This window comes from Mobula hypostoma, chromosome 5 (assembly GCF_963921235.1).
Source record: "Mobula hypostoma chromosome 5, sMobHyp1.1, whole genome shotgun sequence".
NCBI classification, from domain to species: domain Eukaryota; kingdom Metazoa; phylum Chordata; class Chondrichthyes; order Myliobatiformes; family Myliobatidae; genus Mobula; species Mobula hypostoma.
Genome location: NC_086101.1, coordinates 101301570 through 101319734, shown reverse-complemented (window position 1 = coordinate 101319734; position 18165 = coordinate 101301570). Strand labels below are relative to the sequence as shown.

The following is an 18165-nucleotide window of genomic DNA, read 5'->3' as shown; positions in this document are numbered from 1 at the left end:
ATGTCCTGAGGTCATCAAAGAAAGCAGAGTGGTCAATAAAGTGGTTGAAAAAGGCCTTATGGGATGAATTATCTATTATTCTGACATTTAATATAGCAGGAAGTTTATCACAGAATATGTGCAATGGTAGTTAGATCATAAACTGGAGCTGTTCTGTTAATAACAGAAAGGGCTGAGGTGAGACATCATTGAGACTTATTATATTATGAAGGTACGGACAGAGTAACTAGGAAGAAGCTATTAACAACAGGAATTCTGCAGATGCTGGAAATTCAAGCAACATACATCAAAGTTGCTGGTGAACGCAGCAGGCCAGGCAGCATCTATAGGAAGAGGCGCAGTCGACGTTTCAGGCCGAGACCCTTCGTCAGGACTAACTGAAGGAAGAGTGAGTAAGGGATTTGAAAGCTGGAGGGGGAGGGGGAGATGCAAAATGATAGGAGAAGACAGGAGGGGGAGGGATGGAGCCGAGAGCTGGACAGGTGATAGGCAGAAGGGGATACGAGAGGATCATGGGACAGGAGGTCCGGGAAGAAAGACGGGGGGGGGAGTGACCCAGAGGATGGGCAAGAGGTATATTCAGAGGGACAGAGGGAGAAAAAGGAGAGTGAGAGAAAGAATGTGTGCATAAAAAAGAGTAACAGGTGGGGTACGAGGGGGAGGTGGGGCCTAGCGGAAGTTAGAGAAGTCAGTGTTCATGCCATCAGGTTGGAGGCTACCCATACGGAATATAAGGTGTTGTTCCTCCAACCTGAGTGTGGCTTCATCTTTACAGTAGAGGAGGCCGTGGATAGACATGTCAGAATGGGAATGGGATGTGGAATTAAAATGTGTGGTCACTGGGAGATCCTGCTTTCTCTGGCGGACAGAGCGTAGATGTTCAGCAAAGCGGTCTCCCAGTCTGCCTCGGGTCTCACCAATATATAAAAGGCCACATCGGGAGCACCGGACGCAGTATATCACCCCAGTCGACTCACAGGTGAAGTGATGCCTCACCTGGAAGGACTGTTTGGGGCCCTGAATGGTGGTAAGGGAGGAAGTGTAAGGGCATGTGTAGCACTTGTTCCGCTTACACGGAGATTTCGCAAATCGGCCCGGACAGCAGGGCTCACACAGCTAACGGTACGAGCTAATGGTTTAAAAAGTTCGTCTGTTTGTCGAGGTAAGTAGGTGAGTAGAGTGATATAGGGGGTGATATACTGCGTCCGGCGCTCCCGATGTGGCCTTTTATATATTGGCGAGACCCGACGCAGACTGGGAGACCGCTTTGCTGAACATCTACGCTCTGTCCGCCAGAGAAAGCAGGATCTCCCAGTGGCCACACATTTTAATTCCACATCCCATTCCCATTCTGACATGTCTATCCACGGCCTCCTCTACTGTAAAGATGAAGCCACACTCAGGTTGGAGGAACAACACCTTATATTCCGTATGGGTAGCCTCCAACCTGATGGCATGAACATTGACTTCTCTAACTTCCGCTAGGCCCCACCTCCCCCTCGTACCCCACCTGTTACTCTTTTTTATGCACACATTCTTTCTCTCACTCTCCTTTTTCTCCCTCTGTCCCTCTGAATATACCTCTTGCCCATCCTCTGGGTCACTCCCCCCCCCCTGTCTTTCTTCCCGGACCTCCTGTCCCATGATCCTCTCGTATCCCCTTCTGCCTATCACCTGTCCAGCTCTCGGCTCCATCCCTCCCCCTCCTGTCTTCTCCTATCATTTTGCATCTCCCCCTCCCCCTCCAGCTTTCAAATCCCTTACTCACTCTTCCTTCAGTTAGTCCTGACGAAGGGTCTCGGCCTGAAACGTCGACTGCGCCTCTTCCTATAGATGCTGCCTGGCCTGCTGCGTTCACCAGCAACTTTGATGTAAGAAGCTATTAACAGTGGAATCTAAAACTAAGGGGATTTCTTTAAAATTATTGTAGAAAGCTTGACCAAAATGCAGAAAATAGTTTTTCCCTCAGAAGGTGTTAGGGATCTGGAGCTCACTGTCTAGAAGTATGGTAGAGGCAAAAATCCTCACATGCTAGAAAAGGATATTAAGCTGTTTTGTAAGTCTCCTGCCATTTTCAACTGAAAGACTTAATTGTCTCAGCAGCATATTCCCTATGAATCTCCATTCTTTACCTATTTGTGCAAGGGTAACATCCATCTTTAAGACTAAATGATAAACTACAGACATGCTGTTGAAACTATAAAACACTGGTTCAGCCAGATCTGGAGTACTGTGTCTAATTTTTAGCACCAAATTTGAAAAGTATGTGACATTCAAAACAGTGCTGACTATAGTTCCCATATTGGTCTCAGGAACACTAGAATCACTCTTTGGCAAAAATGCATATTTGTAAATAAATTATATATTTGAAGATTTGTTTTGGACTGTGAGAAGTTGTAACCTGTCCTTTCTTGGAGAGAAGAAAGTTGAAAGAGATTTTACTGAATGTTGGCATTCATGGGGAGCTGAACAAAATAAGTGAATAAGGATTATTTCCATAGTTGGAAGTATTTGCATAGAGTTACACAGATTTAAAGTGATTAGCTAAACTATTTATTTATTTTTAATTTACAGATACTTCAGGGAATAGGTCCTTCTGGCTCAGCAAGCCATGCCACCCAGCCACCCATCAAATTACCCCAAGCGTAATCATGGGACAATTTACAATGGCCAACTAACCTACCAACAGGTGCATCTTTGAAATGTGGGAGGAAACCGGTACACCCGGAGGAAACCCATGCACACAAGGGAAGGAACATACAAAGGCTGGAAATGAGTGCCGAACTCTGATGCCCTGAGCTTTAACAGAGTCACGCTAACTGCTACGCTACAGCAGTGCCCCAAAAGGACAAGATTGACCTGAAGAATACCTTTTTACACAGTGTCAGCACAATCACTTTACAGCGTCAGCAATCACTGGTCGTGGTTTAATTCTCACTCCTGTAACCATGTAGCTTTCCGCCAGGTTCTCCAGTTTCCTCCAAAGGTTAGGGTTAGTAAGCTGTGAGGATGCTCTGTTGGCACCTGAAGCATAGCTACACTTGCAGGCTGACAAGCACAATCTTTGCTTTAATATGACACAAAATAGGCATTTCACCGTACTGTCTGTTTCGATGTACATATGACAAACAAAACTAATCTTTGAATCCCTAAATTTTGAATAGTTACGGTCTGCAATTCCACCCTTGAAAATGGCTGAAAAGACAAAGGAGAACACAAGTTTTGGAATCTGGAGTGAAAAGCACGTGAGGGTAGAGGCCTTGATTCAAAATGTTGACTTACACCTTGGCACGCTGAGTTCTTTCAGAATTTTGTTTTGCTTTTGTCCTTGAGAAAGGCTGTTGGAAGCTAATTTAACCATGAAATTTAAAAACAGATTATTTTAATGTGCGAAAGGAAAAAAATATATATAATTCCAGAACTCCAGCTATAGTGGTATGTCATGAAAGTAACTGCATTGCTGATACTAACAGACAGCTGGGGTTCAGTGGTATAATCGCTTCCTTCTATAATGGAACAACATTACAATTCTGGCCTGCTGCATTCACCAGCAAATTTGATGTGTGTTGCTTACAATTCTGGAAGCAGTTTAGAACTGAGAAGGCCTATCATTATTTCTGCAAGGGTAGGAGAACCCTGATGGCAGTTATACACAGGCCTTCTAACTGTAACTGGGATGTGGACCACAGTTTACAACGAGAAATAGAAAAGGTATGTCAAAAGGGCAATGTTATGATAGTCATGGGAGATTTCAACATATAGGTCAATTGGGAAAATCAGGTTGGAAATGTATCCCAAAAGATTGACTTTGTTGATTGCCAATCAGATGGCTTTTTACAGCAGCTTGCCATTGAGCCCACTAGGGGATCAGCTAAGCTGGATAGGGTGTTATGTAATCAACCAGAGGTGATAAGGGAGCTTAAGGTAAAAGAACCCTGAGGAGACAGTGATCACAGTATGACTAAGTTCATCTTTTAAATTTGATAGGGATAAAGTAAAGTCTGATAAAGTCTGATAAAGTATTTCAGTGGAGTAAAGGGAATTGCATTGGTACGAGAGTGGAGCTGGCTAAAATAAATTGGAAGGCGATAATGGCAGGGATGACAACAGAGAAGCAATGGTGTGAGTTTCTAGGAAAAATGAGGAACTTGCAGGATAGATATATTCTAAAGAAATACTCAAATGACAAAATAGTACAACTGTGGCTGACAAGGGAAGTCAAAGTTAATGTAATAGCAAATCAGAGGGCTTAAAACAAAACAAAAATTAGTGGGAAGACAGTATTGGGAAGCTTTTTAAACCCTACAGAGAGCAAATAAAAGAATCATTAGGAAGGAAAAGATGAAATATCAAAGCAAACTAGCAAACAATATCAAAGTAGATAGTAAAAGCTTTTTCAGATATGTAAAAAATAAAAGAGAGATGAGAATGGAAAATGAGGCCGGAGAAATAATAACGGGGACAAGGAGATGGCAGATGAATTGAGTATTTTGTATCAGCCTTCACTGTGGAAGACACTAGCAGTGTGCCAGATGTTGAAGGGTGTGAGGGAAGAGAAGGTGCACAAAAAGCTGAAAGACTTAAATCATCTAGAACAGATGAGCTGCACCCTAGGGTCTGAAAGAGGTAGCGGTAAAGATTGTGGAGACATTAGTAATGATCTTTCAAAAGTCATTGGACTCTGCATGGTGCCAGAGGAATGGAAAATTGCAAATGTCACTCCAGTCTTTTAGAAAGGAGGAAGGCAGCAGGAAGGAAGGCCTTTGATAATCTACCACACATGAGGCTGCCTTCCAAGTTAACAGCCCATGGCATTACAGGAAAGTTACTGGAATGGTTAGTGCATTGGCTAATTGGCAAGAGACAGCAAGTTGGAATAAAAAGATCCTTGTCTGGTTGGCTGCCGGTGACTAGTGGTGTTCCGCAGGGGTTGTTGTTGGAACCGCTTCTTTCTATGCTGTAGATGGCTTTGTTGTCAAGTTTGCAGATGATATGAGGATTGGTGGAGGGCCAAGTAGTGTTGAGTAAACAGGAAGGCTGCAGAAGGACTTAGACAGATTAGGAGAATGGGCAAGAGAGTGACAAATGAAATACAATATTGGAAAAAGCATGGTCATGCACTTCGGTAGTATAAATAAGTGTACAGACTATTTTCTAAATGGAAATAAGATCCAAAAATCTGAAATGCAAAGAGACTTGGGAGTCCTTGTGCAGAACACCCTAAAGCAGGGTTCCCCAAATAGTTTTCCACAAGGGCCAAATTATGTCAAGCATGCCAAGCCAAGGACCAAAACGTCCAGGGTTTTTTTTTCATTGCGCCAGTGAGTTGTTTTATGGGTAGGTGTTGTTGTTGCTGCTATTATCATTATTATTATTATTAGTAGTAGTAGTAGTAATAATTTAGGCCTGGGATTCTCAAAGCCTGTGTTGTGGGTCACACAAGAAAAAACAATGTGCTCTTGAAACAAAATAAGTCCAAAACTAACCATTTCCTCTTCCTGGAGATGCTGCCTGGCCTGCTACGTTCACCAGCAAGTTTTATGTGTGTTGCATGAAACTCCAGCATCTGCAGATTTCCTTGTGTTTGCATTTAATTATGACTCTAGCTATCACAACTGTCAGCTGTCACATTGAGAACTCATCTGGGACTTAAAATAGACACACACACACACACACACACACACACACACACAGTAAGCATGGTAGTCTTCACCACATCTCTTCCACACAAAGAGTTTTAGGAGGCCTTTTCTACTGTTTCTGTTCTCTCGTTTAATCTATTAGTTCTTTTTAATTAAGCTATGTGGCATTTGAAGTATGAAGTGTAGCTATCAATGAAATTATCAGTATTATTGTTGTTGTAATATTATTATACCACAATAAGATTGACAAATGGACAAAGATAAATTGATTCACTCACCAATCAGTGTCAGCCATGGGATGAGGCTTTCCTTCTGATGTTGGGCCTGTATTCTGTTGTGGCAATCCTGAGGAAGTGGCCAAGATGTACATTGGAGAGTCTGTTTCTGTCCTGGTTCTTGACAGAGTTCTTTGAAGAAAACGATGACTCACATATGTACGTGGAGAGAAACAGTGTGAGTAGGAGCATTGCAATAGCTCTCGTGTTTTTGAATTGAGCTTGGGGAACCACGTTGATCCAAAAGTCACTCACCTCAACATACTTGTGTTGTGATTTGAGCGAATCAGATGTTCCCATTTCCAAGACCTCCATCTGAAGAGTTGCCTCATCTATGGAAGGCACCAGTCTTTTGGCCTCTGCAGTCCACTGGCCGTCAGCCGAAATGGAGAACAGCTGTCTCAGGAAGAGGAGGATGTCACCTGAGAGTTTAGGGGAGCTTTCAAATCATTCCCTGAAGATTTCTGCCAGGCTCGTCACGAAATCCTTCATCACTGGATTCTCCCGCATTTTGTTCTTCTCGCAATGCTCCCGCAAACGTGGGAAGTGCAACTTCCTCCCATGAATGTCTCTCCCCAAAAAGTTCAGCTTTGACCGGAAAGCTTCAATCGCCTTGTACATGTCCGCAACAGTGTGGTTGTTGCCTTGTAATTGCAGATTAAGTTGATTTAGATGAGACATGATGTCAGACAAAAAAAGAAGATGCGCCATCACCTTGTTGTCACTTAAAAACCTCTTAAATACTTGGGCTTTTTGGCTCTGCAGGTGAATAAACATGACACAAGCTCATCGCGCAGGTCGCACACCCTCTCCAATGCACAGCCTTTGCTCAGCCAATGAACATCATTATGCAGCGAAAGACCTTTGTGTTCCGCTGACACTTCCTCCAGCAATGCTCTGAAAAGGCGATGTTGCACTCTTTCATTTCCCCACACAGTTTAGCGCACAACACTGATTTGTGAATAAAGCAATGAAATGCCAAGAGTGCTGGGTTAACAGCAGCAAACCTGCTTACCAAGCCATTGTGTTGTCCCACCATCGACAGAGCCCCGTCAGTGACAACGGACACAATTTTGCTCACATCCAAGCCATTCTTCTCAAAGAACTGTGTCAATTCGTTAAAAATTATTTCCCCAGTTGTGCGCCCAGGCAGAAGAAGCAAACAAAGTAGCTCTTCCCGAAAGGTCTTCCCATCAAAAAATCTTGTGAACACGGATAGCTCTTCCACATTGGTTCGGTCACAGGACGAGTCTATGGCTAGTGATATGGCTTCTGCTTTCTCCAAATCAATGAGTAGATTGGAAAAACACCTCTCCACTAAAACTTCTACTCTTCTTGTTGCCGTGTTAGCCAACAATGGCACCGTCTTTAATAGCTCCATGACCGTTTTCTTGGTTTTCTCATCATGACTTAAAATTTCGCCAACCATATCAATTGCACACGTTTTAATCAACTCGGCATCGCGCGCTCTACGGGGGCATAGGTCAAGTGTACAGTGTGGGATGAGGTTAAAATAAATTAGAGCAGCACGCACTTTATTTACATATTATGACAGGTGCGTTCACATAAGTGCCAATGGGTCGGCGTAGTCCGGACATTTGTTTCTCGCGGTCCTGACCTGGCCCGCGGTCTGCCTATTGGCGTTGTCTGCCCTAAAGGTTAACTTGCAGGTGAGGAAGGCAAATGCAATGTTAGCATTCATTTCTAGAGGTCTAGAATACAAAAGCAGGAAGGTGATGCTGAGGCTTTATAAGGCACTGGTGAAGCCTCACCTTGAGTATTGTGCACGGTTTTGGGCTTCTTAAAGAGATGAGCTGGCATTGGAGAGGGTTCAGAGGAGATTTATGAGGATATTTCTGAGAAAGAAAGATTTATCATATGTGGAACGTTTGCTGGCTCTGTGTCTGTACTCGCTGGAGTTTAGAAGGATCTCATTGAAACCTTTCGAATGTTGAAAGACCTAGACAGAGTAGATATGGAAAGGATGCTTTCCATGATGAGGGTGTCTAGGACAAGAGGGCATAGCCTCAGGAAAGAGGGGTGTCCTTTTAAAACAGAGATATGGAGAAATTTCTTTTGCCAGACAATCAGCCATGATGAATGACAGAGTGGACTTGATGGGCCAGATGGCCTAATTTCTGCTATGACTTATGGTCTCGTACCTGAGCTGGCTCCTTCCTTGAGCAATCAAAGTTAATATGATAAAATAAACCAAATGTGCTATTTATGCTGTTTGCTGTATACGCAGTTTTGTTTGGCTATATTCATGTATGGTTGAATGATAACTAAACTTGATCTTGGACTTGAATTTGAATCCATGGCCCTCAAATCTTTTTCCTCGCTTGTGGAATATAGACATAGAGCATACAAAATTACAGTACAGGATCAGGCCCTTCAGCTTACATTACCGTGCCAAGCCAATTAAATTAGTATTCAGAAGGCCAACAAAACTAGTCCCTTCTGCCCACACAATGTCCATAACCTTCCATTTTCCTCACATTCATGTGCCTATCTAAACATCTCTTAAATATCCTTACAGCATCTGTGTCTACAAACACCCAAGGCATCCACCACTATGTGTAAAAGAAAACTGCCTATCAAGACTCCTTTGAAATGATTCCCCTCTCACTTTAAATGCATGACCTTCATTTGCTTTCAGGAAATAAGGGTTTCTGTTTCAATGTGCTGACACATCCCATCTTCCAAAAACTCTTTGCATAAAGCTTCTCCATACTCAGCTCATCTTAAATCCTCACCACTGACTTTTAAACCAGAACTTATCAATAGTCTTAATCAATAAAGCATCAGCTTTAGAGTTCTGAGTTTTCTTCAAAAATGTACTCTGTTTAGTAATACGTATTTTTGATTTGGAATGATTGTAAACATGTAGTTCTTACTGATTTGCAGAATATTTTCCTTTATAAATAATTTATAGGTTTAAATCGCACTGTCAATTAACTTAAACTGTAAAGATAAGCCCTAAAGATGGGTTTTGGCCCAACACGTTGACTGCTTACTCTTTTCAACAGATGCTGCCTAGCCTGCTAAGTTCCTCCAGCATTTTATGTGTGTTGCTTTGGATTTCCAGCATCTGCACATTGTCTCCTGTTAAAGATTCTCACTATTTTGTTCTCTCACTGCAGCGGTGCATGAGCAATCATGTGAAGCTTACAAACACAAAGGGAACACATCAGGTTTCTTCTTCATCGATCCCGATGGCAGTGGGGCAGTGGGACCTCTCTTTGTGTACTGTAACATGACAGGTGAGCTGCTTTGCATTGGACTTGCTCTGAAGAAACAATATACCAATTCCTTTAGGAAATCAAAGAAAAAGTATGGGATATTCAGCAATTCCTTCACACTTCCACAGATTTATCTTTTGGTAATTAAAGTAAACATATAGCACATAAAAATAAAGTGCACCCATTCATTTGTCATCTGAATGATCCATGAGCCAATGAAGGGGAGATTCTGCAGCAAATCAATGCTATAATTTCAAACCAGTGTTTTGTTTCTAGTAGTGAACTATGTTGTTAAAATATAGTTCAGTAGGTCTTAGTAACAAGGCATCAAAACCTACAACTCTTATGAATGTTCAGTCCACACACAACCCTGATTGATACACTGTGTATTTCCACAGCTTCTGATTGCACTGTCATGTTTAAGCTTTTTGAAAAAAAATCAACTTCATAAGAAGTGTTTGTTCAGTTTAAAAACAACCACTTAAAGTTGTTATTCAATTCACAAACGAATATATATTGTTTTATCATGGATGCCTTCAACTATTAATATTTTTATCTGATATTCTAAATTTGCTCTTCCCTCTATATAATCCAGTAGTAATAACCCTAAGCTTCCACCAGTGACAGCAATCAGAGATGGTACATTCTGAAAGGTTGCTACCGTGCCGATGGCTAGTTAAGTTTCCACTGAGCAAAACATACTGAATATATATTAATATAAGACATAGAAATGGAGTATTTATGTCTTAGAGCTGGGGTTGGATGTTTAAGATTTTAAGACTAGTCATAATCTGAGATGCCACCCCAGTAATGAGATTTACACTTTTATAGATGGAATGTTAAGCCAGTCTACTTATTGGTTGGTTAGTTGGCATCTGTCTTGAAGGACAATGGGTGATGATGATTATCATCACAAGCCTGGGTCAAGGTATGGAGATCCCTCTCTCGGCCTCACCAGTATAGTCCAAAGGAAAGCTTATGAAGCATTATGTTTGGCATCAGCTTGGCAAAAGGGGCTGCTGGAAGGATGTTCAATGACATCCAGTCATCTTAGGGGCTCCCCTCTGAATTTGCTGTCTGGGTTTACTCCCGTAGCCTTCATCTCTCCTGAGGCCGCCCACAAGACAGTGGGGCTATTTACCCATACCTAGGGATATGGTTCACAAGCACCAAGGCATGACCACACACCCAAGAGCCTGCATGCTACATTTGCAGGGGCCAGACCTCCTCCCCATCCTCTGTAGTTCAGTCATAGTCCGAAAGCAATTCAATTTCCATGAGTCACTCACTACATGAGGCTTGCTGCTGGAGGGGCTATGTACTGGCAGAGAGAGACTTAGGCATTCAGCACTCCTTTTTGCAAAACTGCTAGCCGGTGGTGGAAGCTAAAAGTGAGAATGACAAGCACTACCAACTACACTACCGCACTAGATGCAACACAACAACCATTTTGACACTTTATTAACTGGATGTAAAAGATCTCATGCCACTATTCTGGAGAAAAATAAAGGAGTAAACACCAATGTCGTGATTAATATTAAGTCCAAGTTTATTGGGGATCCTAATATGGTATCCATCATTAGGGACCCCCATCACCCAGGTCATGGCTTGTTCTCATTGCTACCAACAGGATGGAGGTACAGAACAATGAAGATACACACTGAACAATTCATGAACAGCTTCTTCACCTCTGCCATCCAATTTCTGAATGGACATTGAATCCAAGAACACGACCTCATTACTTTTTTATTTCTATTTTTGCACAACTTATTTATTTTAACTAGTTAATACATACATAGCTATGTACTGAAATTCACATTTTTCTCTATTATTATCAAATGCATTGTACTGCTGCCACAAAGGCAATAAATTTCACAAAGTATGCTGGTGATTCTGGTTCTGATTGCAATTCAACTGTACACGCATAAACAGCTAAATGAAAGAACATTCCCCTGAGACCAAGGTGAAAACACATGAGAGTCCACCTTCGGGGAACTATGCACCATTATTCCTAGCTCCCTCTGTTCTACTGCATTCTTCAATGCCCTACTATTTACCATGTATGTCCTACCAAAATGTAGCACCTCACATTTATCAGCATTAAACTCCATCTGCCATTTTTCAGCCCACTCTTCTACCTGGCCTAAATCTCTCTGCAAGCTTTGAAAACCTATTTCATTATCCACAACTCCACCTATCTTAGTATCATCTGCATACTTACTCATTCAATTTACCACCCCATCATCCAGATCATTAATGTATGTGACAAATAACATTGGACCAGTACAGATCTTTAGATAATACTGCACAAGGACTCCCAAGTCCCTATTCACTTCAGATTTTTGAATTTTCTCTCCATTTAGAAGCCATCACTTTTATTCCTTTTACTAAAGTGCATGACCGTACACTTCCCAGCACTGTATTCCATCTACAACCTCTTTGCCCATTCTCCTAATCTACACTTGTATTTAAGTCCTTCTGTATCGTCTCTGCTTCCTTAACACTACCTGACCCTTTACCTATCTTTGAATCATCCACACACTTGGCCACAATGTCATTAATTTCTTAATCCAAAATACTGACATATAATGTAAAAAGAATTGGTCCCAACACAGTCCGCTATGGAACACCTCTGGTCACCAGCAGCCAATTAGAAAAGGCTCCCTTTATTCTTCATAGTAGTAGTTATATTCATACTTTATTGATCCCAGGGGAAATTGGAAATTCTCACTGTTTGCCTCCTGCCAATCAGTCAATGCTCCATTGATGCTAATATCTTTCCTGTAAAACCATGGGCTCTTAACTTGTTAGGCAGCTTCATGTTTGGCACCTTGACCAAGGCCTTCTGAAAATCCAAGTACATGACATCCACTGATTCTCCTTTGTCTATCCTGATTGTTATTTCTACAAGAATTCCAACAGATTTGTCAGGCAAGATTTTCCCTTAAGGAAACCATGGTGACTTTTGCCTATTTAATCATGTGCCTCCAAGTACCCTGAAACCAAATATTTAACAATTGTCTCCAACACCTTCCCAATCACTGAGGTCAGACTAACTGGCCTGTAACTTCCTTTCTTCTGCCTCTCTCCTGTCTTAAAGGATGGAGTGACATTTTCAATGTTCCATTCCTCCAGAACCATGCCAGAATCCATCAATTCTTGGAAGATCATTACTAATGTCTCCATTATCTCTTCAGCCACCTCTTTCAGAACCCTGGAATGTAGGACATCTTTTCCAGGCTTATCTATCTTCATTCCTTTCAGTTTCTCAAGCACCCTCTCTCTAGTAATGGCAACTTCACTCACTGCCCCGATACCCTTGAACTTCTGTCATACTGCTAGTATCTTCCACAGTGAAGACTGATGGAACATACTTATTCAGTTAATTTGTCATTTCATTGTCCCCCATTACTACCGCTAAAGCCTCTTTTTCAAGCAGTCTGATATCTACTCTCATCTCTCTTTTACACTTCATGTATCTGAAGTATTTGATATCCTCTTTAATATTATTGGCTAGTTTACCATAATATTCCATTTTTCTTTAAAGTCATAGAGATATAGAAATGTTCCGCATGGAAACAAGCTTTTCAGCCTATCCAGTTTGTGCTGAGCCATTTAAACAGCCTACTTCCATTGACCTGCACCATACAATGGCTGTCCATACCCCTATCATCCATGTACGTGTCCAAACTTCTCTTAATCATTGAAATCAAGCTCACATGCACCATTTGTGCTGGCAGCTCACAGCAACTCTCACAGCCCTGCGTGAAGAAATTTCTCCTTATGTTCCCCTTAAACTTTTCACCTTTCACCCTTAACCCATAACCTCTATTTGTAGTCTTACCCAACTTAAGTGGAAAAACATTACTTGCATTTACTCTATCTATACCCCTCATAAAGTTGTATACCTCTATCAAATCTCCTTTCAATCTTCTATGTTAAAGGAATAAAATCCCAACCTATTCAATCTTTCCTGTAGGTAGCTGACCAGAACAGTGTACAATATTCCAAATTAGGCCTCACCAATGTCTTATACAACTTCAATATATATGAGTATTTGGATAGACGTGGATTGATCAAGGATAGTCAGCATGGCTTTGTGTGGGTAGGTCATTTCTAGCATTCTGTGGAAAGCTAAAATCACCTACTAGAACAACCTTGTGTTTCTTGAAACAGTCTCTACAAATGTGTTCCTCTAAATCCTTCGGACAGGTGGGTGGTCTGTAAGACGGCCCCATTAACGTGGTCATACCTTTCTTATTCCTCAGTTCCACCCATCATGCCTCACTAGACAAGATCTCCAGTCTGTCCTGACTGAGCACTGTCGTGACATTTTCCTTGACAAGTAACAGAACCCTTTTTCCACTAATTCTTCCCGCCCTGTCACATCTAAAACAACGGAACCCCAGAATACTGAGCTGCCAATCCGGCCCCTCCTGCAACCAAGTCTCACGGATGGCTACAATATCACAATTCCAGCTGCTTATCCATTCCCTCAACTCATCTGCATTTCCCATGATACTTGCTTTGAAATATGTATATGCTGCTCAGGACATTAGCTACACCATGCTCAACCTTTTGATTCCTGACTTTGTCTGAGTTCTTAACAATGTCTGTCCCCACAGCCTCTTCACTATCAGTGTTCTGGCACTCTGGTTCCCATCCCATTGCAAGTCCGGTTTAACCCCCGTGCACCCCACCCCCTCCTCATGCAGCACTAGCAAACCTTCCTGCTAGGACATCAGGCTTTCTTTATGACTATTTTAGTTGCCTTCTGTTCATTTTTAAAAGCTTTCCATTCCTCTAACATCCCACTTATTCTTGCTTTGTAATATGTCTTGGCTTTTATGCTGGCTCTATGTCTGATCCTATGTCACTTCTTTCTAATGCTTTGATTTCATTTTTTACCAACAGAGCCATCCCAGCCCCTCTACCTACCTGCATAAAATGCATATACTGTACAACATATAGTCAAATATACAACAGTATAATCGTACTAGTGCTGTCGTAAATAGTGTTTGTTGGGTGGGAGCAGGGTGTTCAGAGTATGGGGAACAAACTGTCACCCATTAATTGAGCCTCTGTACCATATTTACCGGTCTTGATTGCATTGAGCTTTATAACAACTTTTTATGCACAATTTAGATATTGTGTACTTTTCAATAGTGGAGGATTTGTATGTATATCCTTCAAAGATATCAATGTCGAGCTTATTGTCATTTGCGCAAGTGCAATGAAAATCTTACTTGTAGCAGCATCACAGGCACAGGGAATTAAATATGCAGCATTCACAAGAAATCATAAAAACATTTTTTACAAAAAAAAAATTAGAACAAAAATACAAAGTTAATTCTAGTGCAATGTGCTCCAAGTGGTGATAGTGTTGCTAAACTCTAGTGATTAGGGTTATGCCGGTTGGTTCAAAAAGCAAATGGCTGAAGGGAAGTAGCTGCTGTTGAGTCTGGTGTTGGGACACTGGAGGCATCTGAACCTCCTGTTCACTGGTAGCTGCAAGACTCAGATAATGAGTTACTCCAAAAGGAGCTGAATGAGATCAGACTATTTAGATACAAGGAAGAGCTCAATCAAGTGTGACTTCCACTGCATGTTGCACACAGGAGTAGTCAACCCTGGAGTTTCATGCCAGCGAATAGGAAAAGGTACTGATTTTCCACACTGGGTCTAGCAGTATAGTAGTTAAATTACTTGAGTTCATGTTTGTTAATCTAGAAACCCAAGTTCCCACCATGGGAGGTACTAAACTTAAAACTAATGTATTTAAAACATAGGAAATTCAATGTTCAATATTTTATCATCCAAATCCATGACAAAATTTAATGATTATATGATTGCAGTGAATTTTTATTTTTTATATTTAACTTTTAGAGTTGCAGCATGGAATAAGCCCTTCTGACCCTTCAAGCCACACTGCCCAGCAAACCCCAGCATAATCACAGGAAAATTTACAATTACCAATAAACCTACTAACTGGTACGACATTGGACAGTGGGAGGGAAACCGGTGCACCGAGAGGACACGCATGCAGTCACGGTGAACGTACAGGCTCCTTACAGATGATGTCAGAATTGAACTCTGAACTCTGACATCCCAAAATTTAATAACACTGCACTAATCACAACGCCACTGTGGATGATATACCATATGATTTACGAAAAATCGTATACAAGCGATTTTATTTTTCATTTATTAATGGGAGGTTGATGTCACTAACAAGATCCATATTCGTTTCATTGATCTCCATTGCTCAGACAGGGTTAAATCTGAGTGCCTTTACCATAACCAAGAAGCTTAAACATCAAAAACAGTTATATGGTTCTATATCATAGGACAGACTAACTAATGCTGATATTCAATGGTTCTTGGGTGTCAACATCTTTGAGGATCTAACCTGGGCCAGCATATTGATGCAATTACAAAAAAGGCATGACATCAGCTATATTTATTAGAAGTTTGATGAAAATTGGTATGTCACCAAAAGCAGTCGCAGTTTTCTACAGATATACTGTGGATAGCTTTCCAACTGGTGGCCTCATCGTCTGGGTAGGAGGGACCATGGCACAGCATTGGAAAAAGCCTCAGTAAGTCATAATCTGAATCATGGTCACTAGCCTCCCCAGCATCAGGACACCTTCAAAAGGCGATGACTTAAAAAGGCAGTATCTATTGTTAGGGAGCCTCATCACACACGATAGACCCTCTTCATGTTGCTATCATCAAGAAGGAGGCAAAGGAACAGCTTCTTCCCTTCCGCCATCGGATTTCTGAATGGATGATACCTCAGTATTTTTTTATTTTTCCCCTCTTTTTGCACTACTTATTCAACTAATTTTTAATATGTACTTTTAATATTTTAATATACACTAAATGTAATTTACAGTTTTTTTAAGAATCATTATGCATTACAATGTACAGCTGCTGCAAAACAACAAATTTCACAACATGTGCCGGTGATATTAAACCCGATTCTGATCTTTCCCATTTGGCTAGAAGATTAAATTAATATAAAGTGATCTTGTTCTTGGTAGAAATCTGTATATATTGTAAAATATGTTAAATAGGTCATTTTTCATATACTTTTTTTTAATAGAGTTGGGTAATCAGCTGATCATTTCTTGCAACCTGTTGGACAAAGGGTAATTTGTGAAATTAAGGCTCCTTCTTATAGTTCACCTTCTGATCAGGTTTATTCTACCAAACTAACTGACTACAACTCCAGACTAGTTGAAAGGGCTGAACTCCTCTGCTCTCTTTCTCCATAACTAGATTGAGTTCACAGAACATGACCATATCTGAGACAGCTTATTTTCAATGTATGTTTCTTGAGGGCAGATTTCACATTCACAAGAACAAACTGCAGTTAGTTGACTTATAATATTTTATTTAAATATATTCAGAGTATGCAGACATCTCTAGCTTTGCTGGCATTTCGCTAATCATCCCTAAAATGAGAAGTTAGGTAGCAGGCATTATTAGAGATGGACAAGAGATTAGTCTGGAGGCACATATACAGTGGTACTAGAAAGTCTATGAACACTACAGAATTTTCTTTAGTTTTGCGGAACTATGACCTAAAATGTGATCAGATCTTCACGAAAGTCCTAAAACTAGATAAAGAGAATCCCATTAAATAAATAACACAAAAACATTATACTTGTTCATTTATTTATTGAGAAAAACAATCCAATATTACATGTATTTGTTGGGAAAAGTATGCGAATCTCTGTGATAATGCATTCTGCAAAAGCTATTTGGAGTCAGGTGTTCTGATCAATGAGTTGAGATTGGAGGTGTGAGTTGTAGAGGTGCCCTACCCTATAAAAAAGTCACACAAAGTCAGGTTACTGACAGAGCCTGCTCTTCTCAAGAAAGGTCTGCTTATGTGCACCGCGCCTCAATCAAAGCAACTTTCAGAGAAAATTAGAGGAAGAATTATAGAGACGCATGAAGCTGGAAAAGGCTACAAAAGCATTTCTAAAGACCTAAGTGTTCATCGGTCCACAGTAAGAGAAATTGTCTACAAATGGAGGAAACTCAGTACTGTTGTTATTCTCCTAGGAGAGGGCATCCTGCAAAGATCACACCAAGAGCACAACATGCAATGCTGAAGGAGGTGAAAAAGAACTGCAGAAATCTCTAGAACTTGCTAAGCTCTCTGTTCATGTATCCCTATAAGAAAAACACTGAACAAGAATGGTGTTCATGGAAGGACACCACGGAGGAAAGTACTGCTCTCCAAAAAAAAAAAAATTGCTGCATGTCTCAAGTTTGTAAAAGACAATCTGGATGTTCAAAAATGGTTCACGGGCAATGTTCTGTGGACAGATGAGACAGAAGTTGAAATTTTTGACAGAAATGCATATTACCTATGTTTGAAGGAAAAAGGGCACTGCACACCAACACCAAAACCTCATCCCAACTGTGAAGCATGGAGGAAGGAACATCATGGTTTGGGGCTGCTTTGCTGCCTCAGGGCCTGGGCAGCTTGCAATTATTGAAGGAACAATGAATTCAAAATTGTATCAAGATGTTTTACAGGAGAAGATCAGGGTAACAGTCTGCCACCTGAAGCTTAATAGAAGTTGCATAGTGCAACAAGACAATGATCTGAAAGACAAGAGTACATCAGAAGAAAATTTGTGTTTCGGAATGGCTGAGTCAAAGTACTTACCTTCATACTCTAGAAGTGTTGTGGAAGGACCTGAAGCAGGCAGTTAATGCAAGGAAGCCCACCAACATCCCAGAATTGAAGCACTTTTGTAGGGATAAATGGCCCAAAATTCCTCCAAGCCGATGTGCAGGACTGAACAACAGTTACCAGATATGTTTGGTTGAAGTTACTGCTGTACAAGAGGGTTACACCATTTACTGAAAGCAAAGATTCACTTACTTTTTCCAACAGATACATGTAATATAGGGTCATTTTTCTCAGTAAATAAATAAACAAGTATAGTCTTCTTGTAACACACACAAAATGCTGGTGGAATG

The 18165-nt window shown here is 41.0% G+C and overlaps 1 protein-coding gene across 1 annotated transcript in view; it reads left to right on the top strand.

Annotated features, from left to right (window-relative positions):
- The window catches only part of LOC134346871 (contactin-associated protein-like 5), a 1673098-nt gene that overhangs the window by 993609 nt on the left and 661324 nt on the right, over positions 1-18165 (top strand). The window contains exon 12 of the mRNA XM_063048676.1: positions 9061-9180. Coding sequence (XP_062904746.1) covers positions 9061-9180 — 120 coding nt within the window. The remainder of the gene's footprint in view (positions 1-9060; positions 9181-18165) is intronic.